The following is a 22,607-nucleotide window of genomic DNA, read 5'->3' on the forward strand; positions in this document are numbered from 1 at the left end:
TATAGTACTAAAAAGATATCGTTGATTTATAATAATTAGTATCTTGTAATAATAAAATTGTTATTTTTATTTCGATACGCATTTGAAAAAATCATTTGTACATAATTATGCTACATAAATAATTATCTATTGTTTTCTTTTTCATAATAAAAATTTCATTAAATGCAAATTTAATTTTTTTTTTTAGTAAATACTTTTTATAAATTTTTTTTTTTATATAGAAATTTTAAAAGCAAATCAGTCTTCAACAATAATTCGTTTATATATTGTTCTATTTACACTGAACACAGCACGATTGTAAAAAAACGTTTCATTGATATTTATAATTTAAATCTTTTTTTTTTCATACACGTTTTTCTAACTTTAATTTCAATAATGTGTACGTTCCTATGTCTAACATAACATATAAAGCGACCAACACGATTAAACAAAACCAATAATTAGCTTGTTTCATGTCTACAGCATTCAAGAGTGTTTCTGGTATTGCAAAATGACAATAGACATCCGAACAAGAAAGTTTTGGTCTGTCATAACTGAAATTACAAATATTAATATAAAAATATATATAATATAAAAATATTATATTATAATAGCATGCATATTAAAAAATTAAATAGTGTATTTTATTGTAGAAACTATTTTACCCATAAATAGCAATCATTACACCCTCAAAACCATATTTAAGAAATGATAAATGGAATAACCATCTTAAATATGGATGAGCATCTCTGAATTGAACAAAGAATCCACTAAATATTAAAAATGGAAGAATTGTAAGTGGTCCAAATATCATACCATGCTAAAACAAATATTGAAATAAAATATGACAAACGAATAAGAAATTTTCTCTTTAAAGAAATATATATATATATATATATTTTTTTTTTTTTTTGCGAACCTGTACTTTCATTCCTGTTCCAATTAAAAGGCCAAACGTTTGCGCAACTATACTAACAGCGAAACACATCAGCGTGTAAAGACAAAATCGTTGAAGTTCTAATAATTGATCACTCATATAATATACAATGAGAATGTACAAAGAAATGGCTGTGAATTGAATAGGAATATCAGCTAATTTGTTAGCAAGATAAAAAGAATGTAACTTATACCAACGATTAAAATGTTCTCTCATAATGATTGGTAACTCCGAAGGAACTATAATAATATAATATTATAATTTGTTATTATCTAATCTAAACAATAATTACTTAAAACACAGTTACTTACACGTTGTTACCGTTGCACTAAATGCACTGAACATTAGAAACATTATATTGAAAAACAAAAGATTGAAATTATCCAACACATATACAGCATCTTGACCAACTTTAAAATAAATCACGCCAACGATCAGAGCAATTATAAAATGCATCGAAAGTCGAGTAAATGTTAATACCTACAAAAAAAAGATCAAAACTTAAATTTGTCTTATTTTTTTAAGACATACAAAAAATATTTTAAAGTATTAAAAAAAAATCCAAGATTTTAAAGTTTTTTTATAATACCAAAAAATAAAAAAAATCTCGTTAAGATAAGTTCTATAATTAATTCTTTTGACATAAAAGTTTTCTTATTTAAGAACATTCGATATCATGAGTGAATTTTTTGATAATATATTGAATGTATGTAAACAAAAGAATTGATTATATTAATTCAAGATTGTCAACACAAAATTATTAATATTAATATTCATATCAATTTCATAAATGCAAATGAAATACAAATTTTCAATATTTTTTTATTTGTTGAATGCAGAAAGCAGTATTTTCGAATTATTTGTTTTTACAATGTCTGTTTATTATTCGAATGTGGAAATATATATTTGTATGTGACCTTATGATTTTTGACCTATGATTTTTATTTTTTTTTTTAAATCTATGAAATGACTTCTGTTGTTGTTAGTAATAATTTTGTGCGACTTTGTACTTACTTCTGAATGAATCCCTTTGTTTACATTCAATACGTTGAAGAAACATGATATTGAATGATAAAAGTCGATTTTATGTTAAGGAATCGTAGAATCTTTATTGAACATTTTTTGAATGAATATTGAAATATTTATTAAAAATTATAAATTGTTTTATTATAAATGTATCTGATTTTTCTTTTTCTCTTTTTTTCTCTCTCTCTCACGCGCGCGCGTATAATTATTTGATACTTTGGTCAAGGTCAATCATACCTTAGTGGTTTATATTACTTGTTATTGATCATAAATTTTCCTTATATCATATTTCTATATATAATTGTTAATTATTTATTTCTTGAATTATATAATGTATAATATATAATTCAAGATTTTTTTACATTATTTCAATTTTTTTTAAATTTGATTGAAACATTAATATAATTATAATCAAATTATATAATTCAACTCAAAGAAAGTAATATTATAACGGACTCTTTTACAAGTCTTATCATCTAATAAATGTTGTCTCAGTAATCTATGAATATCACAAATGGGGCTGGTTTTATTATTATTGTACATTTCCGTATCAAATATATGAAGGCGTCACCGACCAGTCGTGCATCTATTTTTATTCATATGCGACTCGTCTGTACACATATCAATAAATAGAGATCAAAAATGAATCTATAAATATCTTAATAAGCATGCTAGTTCCTTTGTATTTTACAATTGCAACTTGAATTATATATAAATTTTCTTATGATATCTTCTAATGATATAATTTAAAATTATAGAAATGTTAATTATAGAAATTTAAATTATAAATAAATTTTTTATTCTAAATACAAAATATCTATTACCTTGTCTCTTGAAAGTCTGATTGCATTTCTTTTAAGCAGAATAATTAATTGTTTCCAAAAATTAGTAGCATAATCAGGAGATCCTTTATGTCGAGTATGAACGTGTTGTATCTCTACCGGAGATCGTTGTCGAAGTGCTTGAAATGAAGCCGTCACGTTCAAAGCAATCACTTCCTCTTGATGATTGACATTGGTTACATTGCTGGTTGACCTCCATGCATTATTTTTTCCATTCTCGATAGCATTTATCATTTCTGGTACATACTTGCCATAATCTCCATTGCAAATTTCCATTACTACAAAAATATTTTTTTTTAAAACATATTTATTACAAAAATATATATTTTTTAAACATATTTGAATTTAATTATTATTAATTTTTTACATTGATTTAAAAAAACGCTAATGAATATTTTATAGTAATTTTCTTACTGATAATTCACAAATTTTTGTATATATATATATATTTAACTTAAAATATATAAAATATTTGTTTTCAATATATATATCGTATTGTAAAAATAATTCCTATTTCTTTCTTTTGTTTTTTTTTCTTTTTAAAAAACAATATTATCTTTACTTTATTTGTATATATCATTATAGACAATATATCAATATGATAAAAGAAATGATACAATGTTTATAACCAGTTTCTCATTTACTTACAATAATCAGCCGGATTATAATGAGTTGGACATTGCAAACCAAGACTGCTCAAATAAGGTACTAAATTCTGCGTGCTACCACTATAAACACAATTTCCGTCTGCCACCACATAAAGATGGTCGATCATGTTTAAGAGCGAAGCACTAGGCTGATGAATAGAGCAAATCACTGTTTGTCCTGCCTTTGCTAACTGTTTTAATAATGTTATGCAATATTTTGAGGTAACACTATCAAGTCCGCTACAATAAATATTGACTTATATAATCGCTATTTTTATTATTTTTTTTAAAATAATTCTAAAATTTAATATTAAAATTTAATAATTAGATGGATATACTTATGTATATACCTAGTAGGTTCATCGAGAAATAGAATTGGTGGACTATTGATTAATTCTAAAGCAATAGCTAATCTTTTTCTTTCTCCGCCACTGAGTTGTCCTGTTCGTGTGTGACGACATGTATCGAGACTCATTGTAACCAAAATCTGATCGATCTGAAAATGTGTTTATTTTAAAAAAACTATCAATTAACGAAAGATAAATAAATATATCTGATATAAAACTTAATTTATTTGACTTTTTCAACTATAAAGTTTTATTAAAACGAAAATCATTCAACTTTTTTTTCTAAGTGTAAGTTTTTTTTAAATTCCAATTTTATTTGAATTCATAAACTCAAATAAAAATTATATCTAAAGAAAAAATCAATAGATTTTTGTTTTTTAAAAATTTAAATAAAGAAAAATTATTATTCTTTAAAAAAATTTAATTTTAAACAACAAAACAAAATTTTTTAATAGTAAAAAGTAATAGTATTTTGATTTTGAATGCCCAATCACGAAAAAACTATAAACAATAATCATTTTACTAAATAATTTTTCAATTATTTCCATTTTGAAACTATAACTAAATATAATTCTTTGTATATATTTTTTACTATATTATATATCTTTTATTATATTATATGAATGAGTAACGAAGATAATTTAATTATTAATGAATGAAAATACCTTTTGTTTTTTTTGCTGGTGACTTGTAGTAAGTTTTAGCTCTGCGGCGACGTTCATTGCTTCTTGCACGGTTAATAGTGGTTGCAAATTGTCATTTTGCATTATATATGCAGACAATCTTCGAAATTCATTGAGATTCCTAGTTTTTGAATTGACCATTATATTCCCGGTTACGCCAGCCGTTCTGTAAATGATCCAAAACCAATCATTCATTTTAAGTTTGATAATTTCTTATGCAATTTTCATCTTCTCTTTAGTTTTTTTCTTTTTTTTTCTTATGATAAAAAATTAATTCAAAATGGAACAATGATTATAGCCGATAATTTACTTTATGTAGTCCAGTAAAGCGCAATAATATAAAATGCCAATTTAATAATATTAGTTTGTCAATCTATTTAAAATATTACACAGATTGTAAATATATGTATTACACAAATATTTGAGACATATGAACTATGTGAGACGATATATATTTTTATTATTAACAATGATGAAAATAAAAATGTTGCAAAATCTAATAAATTCTATAATTTCCTAAATTTTTTATTATTTTTTTATCAAAATGATGATTAGATGATTTTAAGATGATTTAAGATGATTTTTTTTATTTATAAAAAATAATATATTGCTATTATATTAGTATAGAATTATAGAATATTATTTTATTATAGAATTATTATATTTAAAAATTGTACATGCTCTATTTTAAGTTTCTTTTATTATAAATTATATTATTGAAATTGGGATAAATAAATGGCAAAGAAAGATATTAAATAATGTATTCGATCTATTATGATTTAAGAATGATATCATTTGAATTTTCTATTAAGTATTATAATTTCAACAAAAAAATAATATAAAAATATAAAAATAATTATTATTTCTTTTGTATAATATAAATTCCATTTTTATAAGTTTTTAATAGAAAGAAAAAATATATAAACAATATTTCTTGTTCATAGAACTGAAATGTACAGCTAACTGCAATATTTATCATTCTTTTATGAAGTAAATGACTTCTTTGGTAAGTTTATCGCTGATAAATGTATTACTACTAATGAACATTGCAATTGAACTTCGATACATTGAACGGAAATATAGATCATGTTTGATCGAATAATGAAACAATATAATGTGGCTGATTAAGTTTCCAACATTATTACATTAACACATTTTCATACAATTTAGTATTTCAAATTATTTTTTATTATATTAATAAATGTGAATAATTGACGTATATAAAAATAAATAAAAATAATTAATAATTATAAATAAATTAAAAAAAAAACTTTTTGAAGATATTGAAATATTATGTATAAATTTAATATTTTTAATTTTATAAATAAAAAAATACATATTTTTTATATATGTATATATTATATATGTATATATATATATATATTTTATATTATATATATTATATATTATATTATATAAATATTCAAATAATTCATTTTGATGTAAAGTCATAATAATTAATATAAGATCAATTATTTATTTTATAAAATAACATAATATTAAAAAACATAGTTATAGATCAATGATTTAATTTGATATTTCGAGATCTGAAAATAGAATGTTTCTACAGAATATACGAGTATTCAAGTTTTACAATTGGCAATTATTTCACGTTACTAAAACTAGTGCAATGTGATAATGACGCATAATATAATAATTGTGCCAATGTAACATTATACCAAATGTTCATAACGTATAGTCTAATATCAACGATATCGATGTTAGAGAAATATACAGCAAAATTATTTAAAGAAAGATCTTCTGCATTTATTATATAATATTCTAAAATATACTAACAACCAACATTTTAAATTCATCTAACTACATAAAATTATTGTTCGTAATCATGTGTAAAAATAACATTAAAATTATCTTTAATATAAAAAATTCAGATAAATAATAGTATTATAGAATAACACCAGAGGACACTACATACTAAATTTTCTAAATAATTTTATGAATTGATTAAAATATATATATATATAATCTTTCAAATATATTTTATATGCATATAAAAAATAAAGAATACTTTATTAAAGGATACATTTAATTATATAAATATGTACTATGATTCTCTAATGATATTATGTTAAAAATTATTATGAAATATCAAATTTAATTTATTAAAAATTTTTCTATAAATATTAATGCTAATACTAAATTTTTTTTATTTCAATTTTAAATTAAACAAATTATTTATAGTTATTTACATTATTTAAATTATTTAAATTGTTATATATTGTTATATTTTTATTAGAAATAAATTTTAAGAAATAAAAAAAAATAATTATAAATAAAAAAAATTGCCAGAAATTTACTAACGTAAAGCCTGTCAAAACATCCATCAATGTGGATTTTCCAGCACCAGATAATCCCATAATCGCTGTGAGTTCGCCGGCTCTAAATTCGCCACTCACATTTTTCAATAGTTCAGTCTTTCCTGAAACAAACATTAATATAAATATTTTCTCTCTTTAGAAAAATATAAATTGTTAAATGATTAAAAATAAAAAAGTTTTTTAAATTTTTTTAAATTTTAAATATTTTTATGTAGATATTGTTTATCAACTAATACACATACATTGAACAATTATTTTTTCAAGTCCAATTTTTTTAATAATCAATTTCAATTTTTATTAAATATATGAATGGCTACATAAAAAAAGAATAGATAAAAATTAATTTTATTTTTTTGTTCTATTATATAACTCACATTATAAATAAAATGTTTTAATAAGAATAAGAAGAAAAAAAAAGAAAAAAAAAATTTTATTTATAATCTGCTATAACATTTTTTACGAATATTATACATATATTTCATACTTTCACTTTATAATATATATAGTATACATGCGTGCGCATTTCTTTCATGTTGTTTCAAAAATATATATTTATATTTAATTCTTCCTGTAAATCAATGATACAAAAAGTTAAGACCTATTCAATGCAAATTAATTTGCATATCAATAAATTTAAAAAATAAATTGCTTATTTATGTAAATTATTAATTATTAATAATAGACAAATGATAATTTCTAGTTTTTAATAGAATTACTTTGTTCTTCTTTTTTCTTATGTCATATGAAATCTATATAATATTATATTTTTTAATATTTAACATGAACTAATCGTTTTCACTAGAAAGTAAGTAAAATCGACGGAAATAGTTTGAAATAAAAAAGAAGATACAACGGCGAGTAGTATATTATAAGAGTAATAATAATATATATATAATTTTCTAATAATATTAATAAATTATTTTTTTAATAAAATGATATATTAATATAGGCTTTATTGTGCTAAAAACCTATAACGAGAACAAAAATGAAAGATGCTCTTTATATCATTAACCGCAATGTAATGAAGATCTTATTGAATTTGTCACAGACGAGTTGGCTCTTTCTTGACTCTCTTCTTGTTCTTTTTAAAGACACCATCAATGATATTTATTATTCTATCATCTTTTGTATCGTTCCTGTTTATTAACTATTTCAGGGTTAATAAACTCATAAGAACGATTGGACGGCACACATGTCGCTCACGTACACATAACATGTAGGAGAGGGTTCCGAGTGTGCTTACAATCTATATTTGTACGCTCTGAAATGAATTCTTAAGCATTCAAAGGGAAGAAAAAACTTTTATTATATTATTATTTCAACAATTAATTTATAACAATACATTCATTATAAAATATGTTTAAAATATTATTTACATTATTCTATTTATAAAATATATAATTATTTATAAAATGTATTATTTCTTTTTTTTATTTTAAAAGTATTATAAATTATATTTATTTATTAAAATTATTTATCGTAAAAAGAGCGAAGATAAGAAATTAAATTAAATAATATAATAAATTTTATAATTAATACATTATTATTATTTGCTTTTAATTTTTTTCCGTATTCCTCACTATAAGCATTTGTTATATCAATTGTAATTTTTGTATATTATTATAATTGCATTATGTAAATAAAATAAATTAATATTTCGCCTTACATGTATCAGATAATATCATAATTATTTGTTTTTTAAATTGTTTGTTTGTTAGTTAGATTAGAGATTGAAATAAAAGATTAATGAATGGAAATTGAATTGAAATTTATAATTAAAAGTTAAAAATTATTTTTATTTTAAAAAACTAATTATGAAATTTAAAAATACTTCTGCAGAACTTTTAAAGAAATTTAAAAAAAAACATTAATATCTCATTATAATTTGAATAATATTCATTACAATATTTCTCATGTATATTTGTAACATTGATAACAATACATACACACACACATACACGCACACACATATGTATAAATCACGTGTAGTAACACGCTTTACGACTATAGAAATTTCCATAATTATCAACAACTCAAATGAATTGTATAAAATTTAATACAATTCATTCATGTTAACTAAAAGAGATTATTTTTTTTTTTTAGATTGATATCAAAATTAACCAATTTTAAAAAACTATTATTCCAATACTAAACTAATTATAGTTATAAATCCCGTTAAATTATAAAAATTTTATAAATTTTATAAATAAATATTATAAATAAATATAATATTAATTTTGTTATGATATATGTGCAATTAAATTTTAATATTTTTTATTAATAAATAATTGAAATTATACTTTGGATTAAATAAATGATGACTCCAAATATTATCTTATATAAAATCATATGATAAAAATTTTTATAAATAAGACACTAATTTCTCTTTATATTTAATACAATTTTTCCTTTTTCAATACTGAAATTTCTTATGAAATTTACTATAAACTTATTGTACGAAAGAAAATTATTTAATTTGATTTTATTTAATTTTTAATAAAAAAAACTTACTTCTAGAAAGAATCCATGGTTTTGCACTATAGGTAATATCCTCAAAGACTAGAAATATTGAGTTATGGATATCCATTAAGTCTTCTAATTTTTTTGTACTGGTCGGTGCAGTATCGGATCTAGACACAACTTGCCTTAGTTGTTGTTGCATCTCGATGAGTACTTTCGTGCCCATTTTCTTCATCTACGTCTTTCTTGGATATTCACATTCGACGACTTTTCACTATGATGCTTTCTTTTCCTTTCTTAATGGCCGACGCAATTTATCAACACTAAGCACAATAAAACACATATGAGAACACAATAAACAATTCACAAAAAAAAAAATGAGACATTATACATTGATATAAAGTCTGGAAAAATTGATTGCATTTCGTAATCGTCACAACATTCGTGAGTGTTCATGAAACTTTATACACATAAAGCAACAAGATTCAAATCATTTCATATTTAATCGACAAAATATTATATTCTAATTGCACTTTTATAGATATTAAATGTCATTATAGATGACTATTACATATATTACAAACGTAAAAAGCAACAAATAATTAAAAAGTTGTTGGTAACACTTATTGGTATTCTCAATAATTTGAATTGCAAATAACGAAATATACAATATGAATCAGTAATAAAATAATTATTCAATACTATATTTCGATAAAAACAGTTAAAGAAAAAATTAAAAAAAAATGTAAAATATATAAAAAATTTTAAATAAATATCCTTAAAGATTTAAAGTACATTTTTTATAACGTTACGATTAAATTTATTTATACTTATACATAATTTGTGAAAGTTGAGAAACACGATTATATTATAGTTTTCACATGCCAAAATTTGAAATATAAAGACTTCTTAATACATCCGTATCGCTATACTCATTTTATTATCAGCTGCTGATGTATTATTAACGCGTGTCTCTGAGATCAGAGTATATACAAAATAATCAGTTTTTTTATAGATATATACTGGAAATTCAATACTAATTTCTTGAAATATGGCGATATTTAATATTTTTTAATAAAAAAATTTTTGCAACAGAAATTTTTTTCGTTAATAAAACAATCAATAAATTATTTTAATAATATATTAAAAAGCACATATCAATAAAATTATTAGTAATTATATACCACGCACTCAATTGTTAAAAAAAATAGATAATTAATCCTTGATAGAAACACTTCATCTAATTTTATATTTTATGTTACAATTTTTATATTGATGGATATAACACGTCATGAAATGTATACAAAGTTTACAACGAGAGGACAACACCATAAAAGTAAAGACGGAGGTCGTCAGCAGACACTCCTTGATCGCATACAGAGGCGCGTTGCTGTACTGCTGTATTTCTGTGGCGAAACAAAGCTTCATACTTCTCCCTCCTACGCGGTTATTAAACCGCGCACATTACATGTAGCAAAGTTTAGTTGATAAAATTTGTCTTGTTTCGTTCATTTATTGGTAATATAGATTCCCTCTTTACCGATTCGAATGTATTACAATTAATTTCATTTGATGAAATATAAATTAAATATAATTAAAAAATAAATATAATTTTTAAAATAATATAAAAAAAATAAAACTACTTATCATCAAATTCATGAATAATTTATAATTAATTTATAATTTTGTGTATTTATATAAAATTTATATGATTTATTGTTAATTATTTTATCTTGTAACATTATTTAATTTTTGTATCTTTTAGAATTATATAAAAAATTATATTTATTTTTTAGATAAAAGATTAAATCTAACTTTTAAAATAAAAATTACTGATAACAAATCGAATTTTTTAAACTCATATCATGGAATACAAAATTTAGAGATTGAAGATTGACATCTCGATATTGGTACTGTTCTAAAAGATTATTCATATTTACAAAGAAAATAATCTTCTTATTAATAGAAGATTATAATCTTAAATACGATTAACTTTTATCTTAAAATTAAATTATTTATACATATATAAATGAAAATGATTAATGTAATAATTTATATGCAATAATTAAGAACTGAACTTAAACATTAAAAAAAACATGTGATTATAAAGTAAACAATTTACATAAATAAAATTATCTTTGGTTATTTTAATGTGTATTCTGAATCACTATATATATGTATATTATCTCTATAATATCGACTAATGTTATCTTGTAGTTATCAAAAAAGAAAATCACTTAGTCTATAAGACAAAAAAAAGCATCACTTAGCTCTGACACAAAAAAAAACTCACTATAACAAATTAAAAATTTATAATTGAACATAAATACATTTTTTATATTATTATTAAAGTAATGAGCAAAACAATCCAAATTTTAACAAAATTTTTAAAATCAATTAACAAAAAAATAAACACTTTTTTGTACATAATATGAAATATGTTCTGTCCGAAAACAATTTGTATTTCTATCGAACAGTTGTTTATCAAATGATATCAGTTTATAAAATATCTACCTGTTTAAAAATCAATTTGTGATAAATAACAGGTGTGCAATATAAATTGCAGAAAATATAATGCAACAAATTTATTGTTTTATTATAAATATTTATATCTATAAATTTTTTAAATATATTTACCTTTTTAAATTACACATTATCTTAATACTCACAATATCATTATCAAACTATATAATATTTTCTTTAATTTAATTAAACCAAATAAATCATATTAATTATAAGATTTTAAATGAAAAACATTTTGGAAAAAAAAGCAAATATACTATTAAAAAAACACCATAAATTACTAGCGATTGAGGTATTGCATACCTCAAATGTTGAACTATAAGTGAAACTTCAATACCACTCTTAGCACGTGTCCTTATTTCGATATAGTGTTGAAAGTTCACTTGTGTCTACGCATATATCTATATATGTATATTATATTATATTATGTATATTATATTAGTTGTTATTAAATTGCAAATCTAATAAATACTGTGTTTATTTATAAACTTGTGATGATGCATTCAAGTTTCGTATATCAAAAAATTATATAACATATAATATGTTATCTTCACTTCGTTATAAATTATTATAATTTTCATTTTTTATTCGTACAAAATAAATTATGCCCTTATTTATCGTATAAAATGATTAAAAGAATTAATGTGTTGATAAATTGAAAGTATATTGTCAAGAGATAATAATGTAAAATACATCAATAAATACAATGAATTTATAATATCAAAAATAAATTTTATAATTATGCTTGTATTCTTATTTTTATATTAAAGATAATTTATTCTAATTTTTATACTAAAGATAATTTAAAATAAAATGTTTGATAATAGCTTAATAAACTTATAAGTTTATTAACAACAATATACTTTATTTAAATTTTAAGTTTATTATGTAATACAATATTTATTGATAATTAAAATGAATAGAATTAAAAATTTATAACTATAATTTATAACAATAATTTTATATAATTATATAATTTATATAATAAAAATTATGTAATTTATAACAAATCGTTAACATATTACAATATTACAATATTTTAATATAATATAATGTATTATAATTATAACGTATAATTAATTATAAATTATATATAATAATTATAATTATAAATAAATTATATTTTTTGAATATAATTTTTTATTGATGTATATTAAATATTGTTATTGATATTTATTTTATCTTTACTTTTTTACCATTTGAGTATATTAATAGTTACACATAAATGACATAGGATGGAGTTCTATACACTGTATATAAAATAATTAATTAATATATTTTTAAAATTGCATTTTCATTAATTAGCATTACAAAAAAAATCTAATTATATAAATACTACAATATATAATATGTATTTAAGTTATTACATATATAAAATATATATATAAAATGTAATTATAATTAATATTATAAATGTATGTAAAATTAATTATTTTATATGTGCAATAAAATTTTATATACATTACAATTTATTTTTTCTATTTATATTATTATTAATATCATAAAAAAAAATTTCTTTGATAATTATAATATTAATAAATTAATTGATTTTTAATATTTTATACTCTGTAATTATATACAGAGCTAGAAACATAAATATTAAAAGCAAATATTTCAATATAAATACATATAATATAAAATTTCTGTAATAACATTGACAAAATTTTACGTACGTGACAAAATGCAAAAATTTAAATTTACCGCTTTCTATTCACACGTTGATGTTCTAGCGTTCTAAACTGAACGCCATCTTTATTGGTTTTATAAGACGCGCGGGGTACAGCGGTAGATGTGTCAAATCGCAAGATCCATCACAATATTTGGATGAACATGGTGTTTATACAGAAAAGATGATTTTTAACGTCCAATTTCAATGTAAGTAATATATCGTGTTTGACAGTGATGTGAAAAATCGTACAATTTCAAACACGTTGATTTGTGTCGGTCAATATATCCGCTACCACGAGATTTCGTTAACAGCTATCATTTCTACGATGGAAACCCTCTTTAAAAATCAAATACATGATGCAAATCATTAATATTAATAATAATTTTATTTCCTTACGGCATGTCATTTCAGTTTTCAAAACCTATCTCAGAAGCGTAAGAAAGTTTATTTTAAGAAGTACTTCTTGACAATAGATACCATCCATTTTGTTTATGCACCTCCGGCGCGTCTCGACTCAAAAACATTGCACCTCGTTTTCAACTTCTCGTTTTTTAATGTTGTTATTTATGAAAACAAATTTGAATAGAATTATCTTATATTGTTTTGATTATGATTAAAAATATTATATCATATTATTTTATTCGTTTTTTTATCATATATATATTTTAAATTAATATCGTATGTGTTGTGAATCTAGATGTTTGATTTATTGTTTATATGTCACAATTTTTATGGTTTTATTTACCTATATCATAGATATATATTCGTAAATTTGTGAGTAAACTTTTTTAAATAGAATTAATTTTCTAAGTTTTTTTAAATTTTTATGGAATGTATTTTAATATTTAATTTATATTTAATCTTAATATTTTGAAGTGTAAATGATTATATTTCAAGTGAATTAACTATCTCTTATGAAGTTCAATTCTTTTTTAGGTATGTAAATTGAGAAAAAAATGGTTAGCAACATTTCACGGGGTACCCCGCGTATTCAGGTCTTTAGACCCACATATGAAGAATTTAAGGATTTTACTAAGTATGTAGAATATATGGAAAGCAAAGGAGCTCATAAAGCTGGCTTAGCAAAAGTAATTCCACCACCTGAATGGATTCCAAGAAAAAAAGGTTATGATTTAGATGATTTAGATCTTACAATTCCTGCACCAATTTGTCAGGTTGTAACTGGCAAACAAGGTCTTTATCAACAAATTAATATACAAAAAAAATCTATGACTGTTAAAGAATATAGCAAATTAGCTAATTCTGAACGATATAATACTCCTCGTCACTTTGATTATGAAGATTTAGAGAGAAAATATTGGAAAAATATAACATATGTAGCACCAATATATGGAGCAGATGTATCTGGCTCATTGACTGATCCAGATGTAAAAGAATGGAATATTAATCATTTGGGGACAATACTTGATTATGTGAATAAAGATTATGGTATATCTATTGATGGTGTTAATACAGCTTATTTATATTTTGGAATGTGGAAAACTACATTTGCATGGCATACAGAAGATATGGATTTATATTCCATAAATTATTTACATTTTGGAGCTCCAAAAACTTGGTATGCTATTCCACCAGAACATGGTCGACGATTAGAGAGATTAGCTAGTGGTTTTTTCCCATCAAGTTATCAAAGTTGTCAAGCTTTCCTACGTCACAAAATGTCTCTTATTTCACCTCAAATATTAAAACAATATTCTATTCCATGTAATAAAGTAAGTTTCAATTATTTATAAATTAAAGATCATATAGGAATAAAAATTATAATTAATATTTTTTTTTTTTCTTTTTCAGATAACACAAGAAGCTGGAGAAATTATGATTACTTTTCCTTATGGATATCATGCAGGTTTTAACCATGGATTCAATTGTGCTGAATCCACAAATTTTGCTGCGCCACGATGGGTAGAATATGGTAAAAGAGCTACACAATGTACCTGCAGTAAAGATATGGTTAAAATATCTATGGATACATTTGTAAAACGGTTTCAACCAGAAAGGTAAAAAGTAATTCTTAAAAAAAGCATTTTCAATATATATGGAATAAGTGGAATAAATTTAAAACATTTTATAGATATGAATTATGGTTACGTGGAGAAGATATTGGTCCTCATCCTGAAGATCCCAAACAAACAGCTGCACCTATGCCTTCTCAAATGGATCTTTTATGTAGTAATAGTCAATTACCACAAAGTTATTTGAATGCTGCTCCAAAAAATAAACGGCATACTATACATAAAAAGAAAAACATAATGGCCACAAATCCTGATGTTGATATGGAAGAACTAGTAAACCGTCCTGATATTCCACCAGATGTTAAAAAAGTATTACAAGATTTAGAATTGGAAGAAGTAGATGATCAACCAGATGAACAACAATTGGAAGTTTTAGAAGATATATGGCTAAAAGCTGGAGAAATGGGTAAAGATTATATTTTTGTGTTTCAATATGTATATCTAAAATTAAGTTATCAATAATATATTATATTATATACATTATAATTTGTCTATAATTTATATTTATGAAATTTAATGAATGATCTTTATCATAGATGTAAATGAAGCTTCCGTATTTGATGACGGTTATAATCGCAAAAAAAGTCGAAAACGTAAGAAAAAAAATACTGATAAATCTAAATCTAAAAAAGATTATAATAAAAGTATTAATGAAGATGTTAAAGTGAAGACTGAAATAAAAATGGAGCCAAGTGATAGTTTTAATTTCCTACCTTCAACATTTTCGGAGCAAAGTGCTCAATTAGAAAATAATCTTCGAGAAAGTTCTAATGTTATTATATCAAGTAATAATATTATTGAAAATATAAAAGTAGAAGAAAGTTCTGATTTTTCAGAAGCTGCTGATAAACCATTGAAGAAAAAGAAAAAACATTCAAAGTCTGGAGAATCAAAGAAAATGAAATCAAAGAACATAAATAAAACTAAACGAAAACATTTGAACATATCTATTTTCGATACTAACGAGCCTTTGGATGTATCAGATGCTGATGTACAACGGAAATTGATGGCTATGCCAAGTCTTAATTTACACAAGACGCCAACAATTAATAAAGATACAAATCATATAATTTCTTCTGATAATGAAATTAATATGAGTTCCATTAAAGAAAAAAATTTAATAAGTATTCCAAATAATAGTCAAATTGCAAGTTCTATATATAATAATACAAAAGAAATGGAAAAAATTATAGATAATAGTGTGAATGAGCGAGTAAATTTATATGCAAAAAGTACAAAAAAAACCAGTATAACTACAGTAAAACCATCAGTTTCTAAACAAATTTCATTGAAAAATATTTCTTCAGATCAAGTAAAACCTATCCATAAAATCGATAAAGTCATAGAATCTGAATACATTAACGAAGATACAAATATCAATACACAAGAAACAAAATCGAGCAATCTTACTAGTTGCAAAAGTGTGGGAACAATTATTACTGAAGGAACTATATTCAATTATGCGAAAAAAGATATCATTAAAGCTCCTAGATTGAGCGTTTTAAAATCTGCATATAATATATCTGCAACTGAAGTATCTTCGAAAGTTGATTCGGTAAAATCTATTGGAGAGGAAAACGATACTCGTATACCATTAAAAAATTTATTAGTTTCACCAAAGACTTGGCCTATTGCCAAACCTCGAGAACCTAAGCTCTCCGGTTCAGGCATTATGTTTCTTAATACAAACTTTCCTAATCCACCGATTTTACAAAAAGAAACATTAAACCAAGAATTAGCAAATGAAACAAAGACTGTGGAACTATCAAAACCCTTAACTTCATGTGCAATTCAAATACCACGATTAGAAGGTATTTTTGCGAAAAATACAATCTTAGCTCAACCATTAGCACAATCTGTAACATGTGTGAGTGGAATGAAAACAGATATTAAAACTCTTGGAAAGAGATCCACCACAGATACATCAAAAATGATGGCAACAAAATTTTGGCAACCTTCTACTAGTAATAATAGTTTATTCTTTTTAAAGGATATGAGAGATGAGCAAGCTCATTCTTCAACAACAAATTTTGAGGCTCCTGAAACTACTATTTCATCCCCATCATTAAATTTAACGAGCAACAATACATTCTTTTTAACTACAAGTTCTAAATGCAGAAATATCTCGTTAAATACTCAATCACCATTAACGATCGATTTTAATAAAAAATATTTACAGACTTCTACTTCAATTCCGAATACAACAAGCTCGTTTGTAAAGATTATACCAAAATCACAAGAGTCATTATTTATGAGAAAAACAATTAATCAGAAAGAAGAAGTTTATAATAGGAAACCGTTCAAAAACGAAAGTACAATTGTTAATAAAGTAAAAACTGTATCCACACAAGTGGATGCTCCACTGGAAATTGTTCAACTCAATAAAAATATAAATATTACAAATTCAGATACTAGTATACAATATACTACAAATCATTCCATCATGGATTTTCCATCACAGGATTCCCAGAAAACAATTACTATTTCACACTTACAACAAGAACAGTTTCCGAACATAATTGCAATCGACAATAAATTACAAAGTCAAAATATACAAAAGAGTTCTGAAACTATATATCACAGTATATCACCATTAAAACAATTAACAAATTCGAGGCGAAAACCAAAAGAGAAATTAAAAAAGGCTACTACCAGGAAAAAAATATCTATAGAAACGAAAATACTCGGAACAAATTTAGAAGAATCAAATACAATTACATCTGTAGATCAATCACCTTCTGTGTCTCATCGTATTTCGATGGTACCAGGACATATATCCGACATGTTATATCCTAGTGTTCCGAATAATGATTTATTAAAAGCATTCAATGATTACTGGAGTGCTCAAATTTCTCACTGTGCGATCTGCGCTCCGTTTACCTCAAGTTGTAATGGACATGGCAGATTAATGCCACCAGACTGGAAGTATTGTAAACCTACTGTTTTACCAGAAAGTTCACCAATATGGGTAAATAATATTTATTTTTATTTAAAATGATAAATTTTCAGAAGAAATTTTATTGAAACATATTTTTTAGGTGTCTGCAAATGTATTCGTTGCAAATTCAAAGGAACAAATCGTTGAACCGGAAAATGATAAGCTTTTACGTTGTAGAGAATGTCACGTCACGGTTCATGCCTCCTGTTATGGAATCACCGTATTACCTACAGATCTACGAAATTGGGCTTGTGATAAATGCAAGGCTGGTAAAACACAAGTGGTATGTATATAAAATTATTTTTTTATTATCATTTTATTTTTTTTTTAATTTTAATACATTTTTTGATTAATTTTTATTATTTTATAATATAGATGTGTTGTTTGTGTCCTATGCGAGGGGGAGCTCTTAAGCGAACTAGCGATAGTAATTGGGCGCATATATTGTGCGCTCTTCTATTACCAGGTGTAACTTTTAAGGATGCCATAAATAAGGATCCTATTAATGTATTAACTATCAAACCAAATAATGTTAAGCAACAGTGTTGTTACTGTGGGCAGAAAGATGGAGCGTGTCTTAATTGTAATCAGTGTAATAATCTATTTCATCCGTCTTGTGGACTTGTTTCTGGTGCTACATTTACAATACCTGTATACAATTCACCAGAACTTCAGGTATTTTAAAAAGGATTTACATAAAATTCAATTATACATTAAATTATATTAAAATTATAACAGAAATTATTATGTAGATAACATGTGATGGACATGGTGATGGAAAAGAAAAGATACCAACGATTCGGCAAGGAGAAATTGTATGGGCAAAACATCGTAATACGCGATATTATAAAGCAAAAGTAGATTCCATACATGATACTTTATTTTACATGGTTACATTTAGTGATGATAGTTTTAGTGAAGATTTATATCCATCAGATATTACAGTAAGTATATATATATATATATATATATATTATGGATATTTTATTTTCATTTAAAAAATGTATAAAAATGTTTTCATTATTCTATGTAGAACTATGATTCTGGAAATCCACCGCAACAAGGTGCTGCAGTTGTTGTAAAATGGACAGATGGAAACTTATATAATGGTATCTTTGAAGGTACAAATCACCGAATCATGTATACTGTAAGTATCTTACAATAATATATTAATATTTTAATATTATTGCATTTATATGTAAGTTAATTATATAGTTATAGATTAATTTTTAAATTATAATTATATTTTTTAGGTAATTTTCGAGGATGGTTCACAACTCGTATTAAAACGAAATGAGATTTATAGCTTACAAGAAGATATGCCAAAAAGAGTTCGTTCACGTTTGGTGAGTTTAGTGATAAATTAATCTATTTGCGTGAAAAGCAAAGCAGTTCTTTAACAGGATTCTGAGGAATAGGATTTTTCTTTACATGATTTATTTTATTTTTTTTTTAATGCATTTTTATTATTGATTTATTTATCATGAATTTGTGTTGATTTTTTATTATTTTAAATGATTTCATTAAAGTCTGTTGCGACCGAAATGAAGCACCGGTATCATCTATATGGAACAGAAGATGAATCGGAAGCGCAAAGAAAGGTGAAACCGTCGAAATATTGTGATTAAAAAAAAATTATATACGGTTCGTTGTAAATAATCGATAGAGACAAATAATATTAAATTACTGTACATAATATATACAAATAATTGTATCTAATAATTTGATTTTTTCTAAACTTGTATGCGTTTTAGAATGGACCAAATGAACAGGTTTTTATTTTTCTTCATTTTCATTTCTTATCTTCTTTCTTTTTATTTCGTTCTTTTTTCTTTTGTTTTCTTTGCTTTTTTAATTTTTTTAACTTATCGACATTTTTATTGGTATTATATCTCTTTGTTTTTAAGTATACCATTATTTGTTAAACACGCTCATAATGAATATTAACAAATCTTGATTTAATAAAAAATAAATTAAATGTTACAATGTCTCGACGAGAAAAAAGTATTAAAGAAATTACGGTGTTGCAGATTATATCTTTTTTCTGTGGTTATAATTAAACACGTTCGAATTTTTAACTATTTATCACATAATTAGAATATAATTCAAATTCAAGATTTTCTATCATATGAAACGAATGAAGCGTTGTTTTATTTCTTATATTTACACGCAGTTAGAACAATTTATCAAATCCCACGAATTGTTAAAAACAAAATATTCAACAGATAATAAGGATTAAAAAAGAATAGAAATAAAATTTATGCAATATACTTCTGTATATATTTACAGAATAAGATATGAGATGTTTTTAAGTAATGAATCCCACATATGTAATTTAAAAGCATTTTTTACTTTGTTCTATAAATAAGCGTCTAAAATGAACACTTTAGAGATTTACATTAAAATCATGTTAAATCATAATACGTTATCAAAAACGTATAAATAAACCACTTTTAAAAGGGTTCAGTAGTTGTATATTTCATAATTTTTCTTAAATTTTCATTTTATTCTATAATATTTATATAAATAAAAATTTGTATAAAGATGTATAATTATCATAATGAAAAGTTTAGCAAATTATACTAAAATTTCAGTAAAATATATTTCATATGATTTATTATGATGATCATACTATTTCATGTAAAATTTTTACATGATGTTTATAAATATATATATGTATTTCAATAAAATCTATAATGTGTTTTTGTTAAATATTTAATAAAATGAAAATATAATTATTTGCAAATTTCTTTTTAAAGTTAATTAAATTTTAATTATGAAATTTCATTGGATCTTGATCTTGATCTGACAACTATTGATCCCTTTAATGTGAAGAATTATAAATCTTTCGTTTTTTTTTTTTATTTTTGTTTTCATAACTAATATATCATAACATATTCTTTCATAAGAATAAGAATCGCTGATAAATTATAGTACTCAATTATGTGTTCATTATAAAATTGTTAAATGAAAATTTTTATTATTAAAACAGAAATATATGTATTACCATGTATGTATTAGACATCTAAATTTAATTCTTTATTGATATCAAAACTATAATATTAATATTTTTGCGTCATTTCAACATGGTTACTTATAAAAATATATTTCTAATTCTATATATCGTTTATTTCTTTTGTTTCGTTGATTTGTATTCATAATTGAGTATAATATAGTGAACACAACAGCGTTTATTAAACATTAATATATATATATATATATTTATATGTATATTTAATTTAAAAAAAATTAGTAATTTGAGTTAGTTTATATGATCTCTTGATATTTGTTTCTTACAAATTTTATTTAATCTCGAAAACAAAGATATGTACGTGCGTGCGCGTGAAATGAGCTTTAGTTGTAACTTAATTTTGTGTAATTTATGCGAAAAGAATTATTTTCTTCCCCGGCCACTTTATAATAACTATCCATTGAAATAGATTGGGGAAATTGTATTAGCATTATATCTGTATATGATATTAATGAAAGAAAAAATTAACAATGTATCCGAATGTAGAAACAAATTGGATACAAAATATAATAAAAACTGAATATATAAAATAGTTATTTTTCTTTTTAAATTACCATTATTAAAAATATAGAATATAATATTTTATTTACTTACTTTTTTTAAATTAGTTTTATCTTCAATTAAAAAATCTAATTTAATATATTTAATGATATAATTTGTAATAATTTGTATCAGCTGTAATTTTAGAATAAATATTCATTAATCAATTTTATTATTATATTTAGTAAATCAGTTTGGATAAAATTTGTTTATTTTGATTATGAATTTTATTTCATAGTTAAATCAGGTATCTTATCTTTCTATAAGCAAAATGATTTATCTAATTAATATAGCAAATTGAAATAATGCAAAATATAATTTAAACTTTCAATTTCAAAAATATAAAAAAAATTATTAATATATTTTTCATATGTTTTATCGAGAAAGATTTTTATAAGACAATTCTAAGATATCTTAGATAATCCTAATTTTTTAATTTATATAAAATTATATTAAAGAATATTAATTATTTAAAGTTATAAAAATATTTAAAATATATTACATAATTATACCCATTATATTAAAAATAAAGAAACATGATTTTTTTAATATTATTGTCTATTTACTAATCGTATTTATAATAAATATAAAAATATAAATAATTTTTTAATAT

At 22.8% G+C, this 22,607-nt stretch overlaps 2 protein-coding genes across 6 annotated transcripts; one reads left to right on the plus strand and one right to left on the minus strand.

Moving 5' to 3' along the window:
- Positions 1-204: 204 nt before the first annotated feature.
- On the minus strand, positions 205-12,151 carry LOC552371 (ATP-binding cassette sub-family G member 4). Of its 5 annotated transcripts, none has more exons than XM_026446156.1 (11): positions 12,087-12,151; positions 9,312-9,583; positions 6,784-6,901; positions 4,444-4,627; positions 3,782-3,927; positions 3,433-3,671; positions 2,767-3,062; positions 1,228-1,396; positions 899-1,155; positions 645-799; positions 205-533 (listed from the first exon to the last, which is right to left on the minus strand). In XM_026446156.1, exons 2-11 carry the CDS (start codon positions 9,493-9,495, stop codon positions 344-346), a joined length of 1,938 nt encoding a protein of 645 aa, XP_026301941.1. In that variant the 5' UTR covers positions 9,496-9,583; positions 12,087-12,151; the 3' UTR covers positions 205-343. The 5 variants fall into 5 exon arrangements, with proteins under 5 accessions (XP_026301941.1, XP_026301940.1, XP_624748.2 ...); XM_026446155.1 differs by lacking the exon at positions 12,087-12,151 and adding an exon at positions 11,898-11,916; XM_624745.6 differs by lacking the exon at positions 12,087-12,151 and adding an exon at positions 10,452-10,928.
- A 1,361-nt stretch (positions 12,152-13,512) lies between these two features.
- LOC726918 lies at positions 13,513-20,212 on the plus strand. The gene is made up of 11 exons (XM_016916234.2): positions 13,513-13,658; positions 14,389-15,185; positions 15,265-15,470; positions 15,545-15,891; positions 16,022-18,453; positions 18,524-18,706; positions 18,799-19,098; positions 19,176-19,367; positions 19,457-19,570; positions 19,677-19,769; positions 19,953-20,212. The coding sequence occupies exons 2-11, from the start codon at positions 14,409-14,411 to the stop codon at positions 20,049-20,051; spliced, it is 4,743 nt and encodes a 1,580-aa protein (XP_016771723.2). The 5' UTR covers positions 13,513-13,658; positions 14,389-14,408; the 3' UTR covers positions 20,052-20,212.
- Positions 20,213-22,607: the final 2,395 nt, after the last annotated feature.

Source organism: Apis mellifera, linkage group LG1 (genome assembly GCF_003254395.2).
Source record: "Apis mellifera strain DH4 linkage group LG1, Amel_HAv3.1, whole genome shotgun sequence".
NCBI classification, from domain to species: domain Eukaryota; kingdom Metazoa; phylum Arthropoda; class Insecta; order Hymenoptera; family Apidae; genus Apis; species Apis mellifera.

Bases quoted from the DNA above. Each gene is read 5' to 3' on its own strand.
- LOC552371 (XM_026446156.1), bottom strand. From the start codon at position 9,495: ATGAAGAAAATGGGCACGAAAGTACTCATCGAGATGCAACAACAACTA. The intron at 3,063-3,432 runs GTAAGTAAATGA...ATATTTTTGTAG, and splicing joins TTATAATCCGGCTGATTATT to TAATGGAAATTTGCAATGGA. The intron at 1,156-1,227 runs GTAAGTAACTGT...ATATTATTATAG, and splicing joins TAGTGCAACGGTAACAACGT to TTCCTTCGGAGTTACCAATC.
- LOC726918 (XM_016916234.2), top strand. From the start codon at position 14,409: ATGGTTAGCAACATTTCACGGGGTACCCCGCGTATTCAGGTCTTTAGA. The intron at 15,186-15,264 runs GTAAGTTTCAAT...TTTCTTTTTCAG, and splicing joins ATTCTATTCCATGTAATAAA to ATAACACAAGAAGCTGGAGA. The intron at 19,099-19,175 runs GTATTTTAAAAA...ATTATTATGTAG, and splicing joins ACAATTCACCAGAACTTCAG to ATAACATGTGATGGACATGG.